General features: G+C 38.2%; 1 protein-coding gene across 4 annotated transcripts in view; it reads left to right on the top strand.

Moving 5' to 3' along the window:
- Nucleotides 1–12,234, top strand: part of Runx1t1 (RUNX1 partner transcriptional co-repressor 1) — a 111,004-nt gene that overhangs the window by 69,778 nt on the left and 28,992 nt on the right. For all 4 annotated transcript variants that reach the window (XM_087190593.1, XM_087190596.1, XM_087190595.1 and 1 more), the window contains exon 9: nt 11,303–11,371. In XM_087190593.1, coding sequence (XP_087046719.1) covers nt 11,303–11,371 — 69 coding nt within the window. The remainder of the gene's footprint in view (nt 1–11,302; nt 11,372–12,234) is intronic.

Raw genomic sequence — 12,234 nt, 5'->3', positions numbered from 1 at the left:
TGGGCCTGGGGCTTCTGTGTGTGTAGCTGATCCCTTAAGACTTCCACTGTTCTCCAGTGTTCGACAGCACTGCACACAGGGCTGTGTATTCTCTGATTTGTCATGTAAGGCACTCCTGTTTTGTAACTATATCTTTTAATGTTTTTGGATTTTATTTTTTATTACATTTTTATTTTATTTATTTTTTGAGTCAAGGTCTTGCTGTGTACTCCAGGCTGATCTTGAACTCATTCTGTAGCCCAGGCTAACCTTGAATTCATAGCAGTTCTCCTGCCTCAGCCTCCTGATTGCTAGGATTACAGGTGTGCACCATCATGCCTGGCTATAGCTATATCTTATAATAAACTCATACACATACATACACAGTTCTTTTCAGAACCCCAGCTAGATGAGAAACATAAAAGTTTGGTTTGCCTGTGCCCTTTGAAAATTAATAATAAAGATGTGGCTCTCACTTTGTGCTTTCTGATCTTAATTTGTGCTTAATCAAGATTATATTAGTTGTGCTTATATAACAGGACTGTTCCAGCTATACTTTCCCCATTGAGTGCTAGTATGCAGTTGTATTTAGTTTTGATATTTGGGGATTGATGGCGTTATAAATAGAGTGTAATCCCAAGGATACTGGATTAACTTCAAACTGAAAGAGTTTTCAAGTGACCTTTGAACTTCTGCTACATTCTTTTAAGAATAAGAAGGTGTCATTATTCACCTTGCTGGCCATTAAGTGTGTGTGCCATTGGCATAAACTTGTGCAGATGGATTTGTGTGGCCCCTCGTTCCCCCATCTTTGGCATATGCCTTTAGCTTCACATAAGAGTCATGTGAGTCAGGGCCAAGGGCTGCTCTTGGTACGGATCAGAACTTACATGTGCAGTTTGGGACATTGCCTGCATTGGCACCATGGCTGATTGTCAAAAGCTTCCATATGTTATCTGGCTGTTTGTCATTTTATCTTTGTGTTAAAAGTATTCCTTTTTCTCATATTAACTCCATTCCCTTCTATCCTTTCCCTTACCCCTCCCACTTCCTTCCCCTTTGCCCCTTTTCTTCCTGTTTCACATTATCTAGTATATATTTTAGTCCCTATTGACACTTTCAGTTTCTCACACCAGAGAAACTATTCGGCATTTATACATGTGTGTCCTGTTTATTTCACTTAGGAGTATCGCCTCAATGTGCATCCATTTAGCTATAAATGTCTCCAATTTCTCATTTTTCATGGCTGAGTAGTACTCCATTTCATAAAAAAACCACATTTTCTTTTTCCAGTCTCCAGTTGATGGGCATTTGGGCTGTTTCCAACTTTTAGCTATCACAAACTGTGCTGCCATGAACATGGGCACACATATATCACTGTGGTATGATTTTTTTAATTCTTTGGGGAAGATATCCAGCAGAGGAATAGCTCGGTCAAATGGGACTTCCAGTCCTAGTTCTTTGAGGTATCTCCATACTGATTTCCACAGTGGTTGCACCAGTCTACACTCCCACCAGCAGCGGAGCAGGGTTCCTCTTTCCCCACAGTCCCGCCAGCATTTGTTATTGGTTGATTTCTTTTTTTTTTTTTTTGGTACCGGGGATTGAAGTCCAGTCCTTGCGCTTGCGCAGCAGGTGGCGAAACCACTGAGCCAAATCCCCGGCCCTATTATTGGTTGATTTCTTGATAGCAGCTATTCTTTCTGGAGTGAGGTGGGAATCTCAGCGTTGTTTTCATTTGCATCTCTCGAACGACCAGTGATGTTGAACATTTTTTCATGTATTTATTTGCTATTTCGACTTCTTTTTCTGAGAAATGTCTGTTCATTTCAGATGCCCATTTTCGGATTGGGTCTTTAAATTTGGGAGGTCTGATCTTTTTAAGTTCTTTATAGATTCGAGATAGTAGACTTTTGTCTGAGGAAAAGCAGGTGAAGATTTTTTCCCACACTGTGGGTTGTCTCTTCACACTGCTGGTGGTTTCTCTTGCTGTGCAGAAGCTTTTTAATAAGAAGAGATCTGACTTGTTGATTGTTTGTGCTAGTTCACGGGCAACTGAGGTGCAATGAAATTAATATGAGAAAATGGAAAAATAGAAACAAAATCTTTGTAAATAGGGAGGAATGGAGGGGTTGAAGGGAGGGCTGGGCAAGGGTGAAAAATAAGAACCAAGAGAGACTATGTAAAGGTGCAAATTTCCAATGATGAATGTCATTATATTGTATACCTAAAATGTACCAATGATTAGAATGAATAATCAATAATGCAAAATAGGAAGAAAAGGTCCAAAGAGGTAGGGGTAGTGGGAGGGGCAGGGGAAAGGAAAGAAGGGAAAGGAAAAATGCTGAGAAATGGAAAAAATGGAAATAAAGTCTTTGTAAATAGGGAAGGGTGGAGGGGGTGAAGGGAGGGCTAGGAATGTGGAAAAAATAAGAACCAAGATGCATTATATAAAGGTACAATTCCCAATGAGAAATGTAATTGTGTTGTATACCTACAATGTACCAATAAAAGAATTTAATAAAAAATAAAAGTATTCCTCAGTACTTGGGAGACTGAGGCAGAAGGATCACTGTGAGGTGGAGGCAGCCTTGACTGCGGTAGTGAGTTCGAGGCCAGCCTGAACTGCATAGTGAGACCCTGTCTCAAAAAAAGTGTTCCTAGCCAACACATTTGCCTTTGCACTTAGATTTTTGTATTTCTGCTCATCCCTGAGTGCTGAATGTCTGTTATAACCAGTAGGCATTATTCTAAGGCGGATTTTAAAAACAAAAGGGCCATTTGTCAGGTTCTAGTAAGACAAACAATGGAAACTGTTCAGTTTGATTTGAACCAATAGTAGTCTGAATGAAACTATTTAGAACAAAGTCCGTTAAACATCTTGTTATATTTCCTTATTGTGATCAACATTTGTTAATTATGGCAGATTTGCTCAAGACAAATGCCGGAAGATATTCTTACCCATTCAGAATAGCCAAAAACTTGAGTCTTAAATAGAACCTTAGGAGTGACAGTTCAGAACTAAACAGTTTGGCCTGCTCCACATTGCACATCAGTTAAGCCAATATTTATTTACTGAGCACTTACTGTGTGCTAGGGATTTGACTAGGCAAATAATGAAGGAGAAGCATGCCTCATTCCTTCCTCCCACACTCATTGGATCAAGCAGAAAAGATTAGCAAGAGAATAGCTAGTTATAGGCACAGGATGGCCACCTCAGTCCCTCCAAACTGATGGGAATGCTTTTATCCACTGTCCACTGCAAAAGAAAAAAACATGGATAACTGACTGGACTTCACAGCTCAGTGAGTTTTCCGTAATACACAGGACACGGGCCGCTTTGCTCAGAGTCACCGCTGCTGCAGGCACCTGCGTGACGCTGATGTGTACTGCATTCTCTACAAAGGCATCATGGGCTTCTGTGTCTCATAACAAAAGAATAAACTTGATTTTTAAGAACTTTTCCTTGTGAGTACACAAACTAAGCCAGGTGCAGAGGAGCACACCTGTAATCCCACCTACTCAGAGCCCAAGGCAGGAGGATCTTAAGTTTTAGGCCAGCCTGGGCAATGTAGTGAGAGAGACTATCCCAAAATGAAAAATAAAAGGGCCCGGGGATGTAGCTCGTTGGTGCTGTACTTGATGTGTATGAGTACTTGCCTCTGCTCATGTGGGAGGCCCTAGGCTCTATCACTAGTACCAGGAAAAGCTTTTTAAAAGGCAAAACGTTATACTACTTTCAGTAATATTTAGTGAATTTTTATTTTAGGTAAAGCTGAGCATTTACTTTAACAAGCTTTTGTAGGTCATGCTATCCAGTGGCTACCAGTAGTTCATTACTTTATCACAGTTGTCAAGAACTACACAGTGTTCGAATGTTAGCATCCAGTATTTTTGTCCCTGTGTGTCCTTGTTGGTTGGTTGATTTTTTGTGTGTGTGTGGTATTGGAATTTGAAGCCAGGAACCTTCGTACAGAGCTACATCCCTAGCTCGCTCTTTTAATTTTTTATTTTGAGACACCCTCATTTAGTTGCCTAGGCAAGCCTCAAACTTGTTACCCTCCTGCCTCGGCCTTCCTAGCCACTGCTGGCTGCTAGTTTACTACTGAAGCCTTTGTGATCCATTTTCTGCAGCTAAGCTGTGGCTGTAAGTAGGAGGTTGAGTAGTTTGTAATCATGAACCACAATCATTGACATTTAGTCCTTTCTAAATCTCTCTCTCAAGATTTGGAGTTGAATGTATTGATGTGTGTAATGAAAGGATTAGGGATTATTGGCTAATAAATTATTTTCTGCTTCTGGGAAGTGTTTAATGGGTGCATATGCATAGGTAAAGCTATGGATATGTCTATATTTTTACATGCACATAGATCTCCTTACCCTGTGGTCATGTTGTGTGTTTCTTTTAGCCTGATTATCTCAATTATCAAACTGTCTGTTTCAAGTGAGACCTTCAGAATACGTTACTGGAGATATCCTACTCCAGCAGGAGTTGGAAACCCTGGAATGTTGAGTCACCTGCACCGTCTTACCATGTTTAATTTCATCTGGGGACTGCGCAGAGGAGAATGAAACTTCCATGACTGATGCGTGATAATTGTTAGACTGAATCCCATACCTACTTTAAAATTTATCTGTAGTATTAAGTTAGCGTGAGGGACTAGAAAAATAGCATGATTGGTGTATTAACTAATTGATTTCTAGGTATTTTTCTGATAGCAGATACTCTATTGTGAATAGTTTCTGAAACTTTTTCTTTTTCTTTTTCTTCTTTCTCTTTTTCTTTTTCTTTTCCTTTTAGAGACAGTGTCTCATTATGTAGTTCAGGCTGGCCTTGAGCTCACTATTTACCCAGGCTGGCCTCAAATTCATGGTTGATCCTCCTGCCTCAGCTTTCCGAGTACTGGGATTACCAGCGTGTGCCACCATGCCTGACCCTGAAACTCTTTTAAACACTAAGAACATACTTATGTTATTTTCATTCCTTAAGTGCAAGTTGATATCTCAAAGAACTTTTCAGAAACTACTATTTTAAAATTATTTTACCAGTATAGGGGATTGAATCCAAGACCTTGATACTCAGCTGCATCTCCAGCCCTTTTTAAATTTTATTTTATTTTATTTTGAGACAGGGCCTCGCTAAGTTGCTAATTTGCCCAGACTGGGCTTGAACTTGTGGTCTTCCTGCCTCAGCCTCCCAAAGTGCTGGATTTTAAAGGTGTGTCAGAAAATGCATTTTTAAAGTATGACTTTTTTATATTTTTAAGTTTTGTTACATTACGTATTTCACTGAAGAGCAAGTGAATATGATCAGAGTTGAGAAATTTGCTCACTGGTGCAGAATGGCTTTGATATATCTAAATACTGTATATACTTGCTGATGAGTGCTTCATATGTTCTTTGTCGGGGTCCTTCTAGTTCTTTTCCTTTCCTGTTCAATTCCTTTTTCTCTCAATATGGTGCTTATACCACTCTCTTGGTTTTTAACATTTTTTTTTCCCTTGAAATTACTTTCCTTTTTTCTGGCATCAGACTATTCTAGAATCTTTCTCTACTTCATGCTGTGCCCTTTCTGTTTTCAAGAAGTCTTCTCCATCACCAGAGAGGGCTTAAAAAATTATCTAATGCCAGAGACTGAGACATAAAACCTTGAATGTGAATGCATTCATTTCTTGTGGTTTTTGGATGTATGAATAGTGTGATCGCCAATGTAGAAAGTACCTTCATGTATGTTTTGAGAAGTGTTTAGCCTTTGCCTGAGAGAAATGTCTTCAAGAAGGTTTAAAAAAAATCAAGTGATCATTCATAAAAAGCTTAGTAATTCAGGAGTTTGTTGAATTGGTGGAGGAATTCATATTTTAAGATTGAGTTGGCAAGGATTGCCCAAAGACTAAATTACACAATTTCTCTTTGCTATCCAAATTTTCAGGAAATCTAGCGTAAGGGTTAAAAGCACAGATTCTGAGCAGATTAAATTCCTGGTTCCTCCTCATACTCTTTCTGTGACTTTTGCCAAGTGACAGTCATTCTGCGCCTTGGTTTTCTCATCTGTAGAATGAGGATGGTAATAATGCATCTTCCACAGGCATCTCCGTGACTATCAAGTTAATAGGTCTGAAAGCATATGAGACAGTGCCTGACATGGGAGATGTGATGAAAGTACTGCTCTTATTCCTGATGTACAATCTAACAAGCTTTAAAGAATAGTACTTTTTTTTTGCAAAAATGATTGTGAAATTATAGCAGAGTTTTAGATTTTTTTAATCTAGAAAATACTTCTAAGCAGTAATTTTAGGTTGCTACTTTATTTAATGGACAAGGAAATTAGAGAATAATTCTGTCTTAAGTATTGCAAATCTACGGTACCTTTAGGACCTTAACTCAAAATACATGGCTATGAAAACGTACCCCAGGGCCGGCAATTTAGCTCAGTGGTTCTGCCGCCTGCCTTGCAAGCAAAAGGTCCCAAGTTCAATCTTCAGTACCAAAAAATAAAAACGTACCCCCCTAACCAAGGAAACATTATTCAGCTTATAAACAACAGAGTATAAATATCACAAACATTATTTAGTATATATCCGTGTGTAAAAGCTTGGAGTTTTATATACTTGATTCTTTTATATTTTATAAAGAAACTCCTGTCATGACTGCTCAGCTGATTTTATAACCCAAATGCCTACTGTATTTTTAAAAGTCTATTTTATTTAGCTATATTGGGTTCAGAGAGACTATTAGTTAAATATGTCCATCTTTTAAAAATAAGGAGATAGAGCCAGATGTGGTGGCACATACCCCGGGAGGCTGAGGCAGGAGGATCGCCATGAGTTTGATGCCAGCCTGGACTACATAGTGAGTTGAAGGCCAGCCTGTGACCCTGTGTCAAAAAGAAAAAACAATAAATACAGATATAGTCCTGGAACATTAGATAGGCTTACTGTTAATAATGGAAATCCCAAAGCAATTGCTTGCTCGTAGGTTGAGTTTGGATTTCTGAAACATAGTGTTGAGATTTCTGAATTTTTTATCCTTTAAAAAAAAAATAAGTCATGTTTGTAGAGACAAAATCCTTTAAACTTTTCGGTTTTATTTTTTGGTACTGGAGATCGAACTCCAGACCTTGGGCTTTCCAGGCAGGCAGCAGAACCACCGAGCTAAATCCCTGGCCTTTCCTTTCTTTTGATGTTTTGGTAATAGATACTATCATGGTCACAGCCCCATTCTGCTCACTGCAAGATGAAAGCCACACGTAGGTGCTGCCAAGCATTGAGCACGGTGTCCTGGGTCATGAGAGGTCACGTGGGCTCTCCACCGGGTATCAGCCCATCCCTGCGTGTATAGTGCTGGCAGCCCTTGCTGTATCTAGCACCCAGTGGCCTCCATTCTGTCATAAGTGTAGTGCACTTTCCATGTCTTTCACACACCGTACACTGTTCTTTCCCATTTCTTGCTTTCTCTTTCACTCTTAAGTCCCTTCTCTTGCTGGATGCATATTATTATATATATTTTTTTGGTACTGGGGATTGAACTCGGGACCTTGCACTTTTGAGGCAGGCACTGGAACCACTGAGCTAAATCCCCGGCCCCTGGATGGATATTATTTTAAGGAGGTGCCTTTCCCCCCTTTCCCTCTACTTTGGAACAGTTTACATCTCAAAGCAAGCAATATTGGGACTCTGTATAATTTTTCCACCTTTCAGTAGCTACCCATGTGTATGTCTCACCTTTAAGCCATCTGATGTAGACTCACCTGTGTTTGTTTCTACCACTACAATTAGAACAATTATCCATTTTTATAGCAACTGGTATTTTATAGGTGGTTAAGAGTTAATAGTTAAGATTAACCATTTTAGAATTTGAGTTTTAGAACTTGAAGGTGTTTTGCGTAGGTTTGTTTAGATTAGCAAGTATTGTAAAATAGTGAAGTCCTATAAGAGTTATCTTTTGTTCTCGTTATTGACCAACTCCAGAACTTTTCTTTTGTATTTTAAGCTTTGTTTTGCCTGTATTGATTCTGATATTGCTGCTGCTTAGTCCAAAGAAATTTTCAATGTATTAATCATTTGCTTTCTGTAGCTATTAAAATAGCTTTAGTATTTATCAGGGAATCAGATAGATTCTGAGGAGTACACCTACTACTGATGATTCTGTTCTTTCTGTGGTTAGATCTGATGTTTAGCCAGGGACCTCGTAACTTAGAAATGGAAACATGGGAAGGGGCTGTGGGATGGTGAGAGACAGGAGGGTGAACAGAGGAAGGGGAAGTAAAAATGATTAAAATGCAGTATGTATATGTACCACTTCCCTAAGGTGAATGTAATTGTTATGTATCCCAAACATATATGAATAATTTTTTTTTTTAAATCAGGCCTTCTGAAAAAAAAGTAAATAGAGAGGATATTATAATTATTTATTTAGCTGTTTTGGAGAAAGATCTTGTGGAAGTAGATTAGGGTTAAGAAGTCTGTTTTGCTTTTTTGGCCTTGGCGTTCCTTCTGGGTTTCTAGGTGAGGCGGCATCTCTGTGGAGACAGCCCTGTGTCCTCGAGAAGCTGAGGGAGGTGCAGCCAGTGTAATGTAGGGATCCTCAATACACACATGGAATGTAGAAGGTTGACTGAGCCTTGTTAATATTTAGTAAATATAAGGAGTGCAGCATTCAAGAGACTCAAGTAAAATTTGAGCATTTAAAAAATAAATTAATTAATTTAAAAAAAAATTTGAGCATTTTACTTTTGGGGACAAAAATTGAATTTGTAACTGTAGAAATAAGTTCTCTCCTCAAGTGGCATATGCCTTGGCAGTTAAAAAAAATTACTTGATGTATCTTTTAGTCCAAACCTCCCCAGTGCTTTTGTTTTCTTTGAAGTTTTGTGCTATTTGATTAAGTTCTGGGAGGAAAAAAAAAAGAGAGTTTACAGTGCTTTCTTAGTGTTACTTGGAGGAAATGAGTATACCGGACATCCTGCTGTATAATAGCAATGATAATAATGAAGATGGTAAATAGCAAGTAACATCTGAGAATTGAGGGCATGGCCATGCCATGTATGTAAAAGGAAGTACCGCCATGTACCACCTTTAGTCCTCGAGGCAGCACTTTCAGACTGTAGTAGTGTTGTGTCTTGACTTTACAGGTGAGGAAACTGAGGCACAGTGTGAGACTAACTTACCCGGTGTCACGTAGTTAGGGGTTGACAAAGCTAAGATTCAGATCCACTGGGTTCTTGAACTAATTCCCTGTACTTCCTGGGACTAGTACTTGAGCTTTGGAAATTTAAAACCACATTTCCTGTTTGTTATAACATTTGACTTTTTACCAGAGGACAATTTTCTATTGATATTTTCTTAACTTGCTGAATGAAAAAATATTTCTTTGTTGTTTCTTTGGAGGTTTTTCTGTCTTTAGACTTCATAGATCTATTTTAACCTAATTAATTATATGAAAGTCAGAATATTTTGTCTTTAACAGTTGTCACAAGTCTCTATTTCACTGTGTCACAGGGCTAAACATGAACTTGATTATACTTTATTGCTATCTTGTAGCCCAGGGTGCCCTTGAACTCACAGCAGTCCTCCTGCCTCAGCCTCCTGAGTCCTGGGATTTGGATTTCTTTGAAATAGTTACAGTGATGTGGAGGGTGATCTTGAAAGCCTAATTAGCTTTATCTTATTTCCTTTAAGCCCTGTATGCACTCAATAATTTTATCTAGCTTTAAGAATGGAAATTTCAGCCAGGTGCGTAGCCTGCACACCTGTGATCCCAGCACTTGGGAGGCAGAGGCAAGAGGAATGCCGAAAGTTCCAGTCCAAACTGGGCTACATAGTGACCACTCTGAACTACATGACAAGACCCTGACACAAAACAAACAAACAAACAAACAAAAAGAATGAAAATTTCTTCAGTGAAGAAGTCTTGCGTTATGTCTTGCTTTATGGAAATGAATGTGCCTAAGACAGGTGGATATTTCCAATCCATCTGATGATTAAGTAGTCATGAGATCATAATGTAAACTTGTAAGCAAAAGCTTTGTTTGAAATGATTTGACACTTAAAGAGACATTGCAAAGATACTGTAGAGAGATTCTGTATATCCTTCACCAAACTGTAAGAACCTGTGCTGACTCAGTTGGGGAAGCAGATGGTGTGGCCTGTGGATAATCCATGTAGCCTATTAAGATTCACAGCACTCGCGTGTATTTAAAGCAGTCAAATGGAATGGCATACAGTCAGCTGCACATTAATTGTACTTTTTTTTCCTGATATTCTGTAGCTACATTACATATAGGAAACAGAACTGGATTTCTTTTGACCTTCCATACTTCGTTAGATAGAGAATCAACCTACTTGGTATTACGTGTACATGTAGAGAAAATTTCAATTCTACTTGAAATTTATCATGGGTTAATAATTATATTTTATAAAAGTTCAATTGGTTATTTTCTTCCTAAAGACTTCTAAATATGTAGTTTTCATTGAAAAATCCAGAAGTCCAGTAGGGAAGACATGGGGTACATATTTTAGCTATAGAGCACCATGTACACTTAGTTTATTTTCAAACATATATAAAATATAAAATGTTCATGCCATTTCCATGAACATTTTATTTTGGAAGTTTGCATTCTTATGTCACTTAATTTTTAGTTTTCTCAAACGTTAAAATTTGACAACATAATAAGCACATTTAATGTGAAATTTTATTTTTTTTTCTGGAGAGCACATACTGAATTCCATTTGACCAAGTGAATGCCTGTGAATCCATTCTAATAAGTTTTTTTGCTTCCACCCATGTCAAATCTACATGAACTAACTCATCTGAGAAGTTTTAATGCTCAATGATATTCTTAGGAGATAATTAAGTGTGAGAACTGGTTAGCCATCCAGTAGACTAACTATTTATAGACAAGTGGTAGAACCAGGGCTCTGATTTACCCTTACACCTGATTACCCTTACATTACCCTTACATTTGATTTATTAACTTCCAATCTGAGTCTTGAAAAGTATCAAATATAATTTTACTTTCTTTAACATCACAGAGCATACCTGTAGAAAGTCCCCCAGTGAGAGAGTGGTGGGAAGAGTGTTTCCAAATTTCATACTGTTTAAAGACATGACTTTGTCTTGGATTTGAGCATACCAGGAGGCATTTAGACTAGTGACCTTCTGTTTTCCTTGGGCTGCAGTGACTGGCCTTGCTATTTTTGTGAAAAGTTCAGCCTTTTAAAGCTGCGGAGCCGAGCACGGACATTGCTTGCTTTGCTGTGGGTAAGGACACAAGGATGCTGATGGTGCTTTCCTTCTCTCCTCCCCTTGCCCCTCCTCTTCCTAGATGCGCATCGGGAATTCCTTCACAGGCCCACATCTGGATATGTGCCAGAGGAGATCTGGAAGAAAGCTGGTAAGAATTGTTTCAAAACACAAGTTTGGTGTTCTGGCAGCTGTGTGCAGTTGTTAATGATGTAAAGAATGACAAGAAAGGACTTTAGTGCTAACAACAACAATAGCAAAAACAAAACAAAACAAAAACTCCACAACACAAAACAAAAAATAAAATAGAAAAACCCTCATTAATGTTCTTAAACTGAGCTTGATTAAAACATGAAATAGTTTTATTTTAGTAGCATCTGCTAGTGCCATTATAATTGAAAGGCTGGCAGTATTTCCTTTCTAAATCTCCTTTTCAGAGGCTATAACGGTTGCAGGCTGAAATAGGAGGTCTTAGCTTGCATGCAGTTTTTCTTTAATGAAAAAGCCCTAGTGTTTTAGAAATTAAATTGCATACTTCAGCATTTTCTTTGCATTCTTTAAAGAGATCACATCAAATCTAGTTGACTTGTTAAGGATTTTTCGGTTACAGTCAACTTATAAAATTGATCTGTGTTGATCAATATTCAATGATCAGAGTGAAATTACTCTAACTTAAAAGACAAAGTTGCTAAGCTTCTACTTTTACTTTGCATATACACTGCTTGCTTTCTGTAAGAAGAGGTATTTTTTTTGTATTTTGTAGTAGAAGGTCTTGACCCATCTAGTTGTTATTGGCCTTAAGTTCAAATCTGGCAGATTCTTGGTGAGACACTAGCTGAGCAAAAACCTATATAGAGCCCAACTCAGGAAATAAAGCATAAACCTGTTTCAAGAGTTAAAGAAAGCATGAAAAACATTTTGTGGCTTGGAGGGTGCTGTAATGCCAAATATTAAGATAGTTTTTCTATCTGAGTTGGCAAACTGGGAAATGCTATTTCTGCAGTCCGATGCGTA

Source organism: Heterocephalus glaber, unplaced genomic scaffold (assembly GCF_053883595.1).
Source record: "Heterocephalus glaber isolate CG9 unplaced genomic scaffold, H.glaber_assembly_v1.0 deba00001553, whole genome shotgun sequence".
Classification (NCBI taxonomy): Eukaryota; Metazoa; Chordata; class Mammalia; order Rodentia; family Bathyergidae; genus Heterocephalus; species Heterocephalus glaber.
This window is presented reverse-complemented; position numbering and strand designations above follow the sequence as displayed.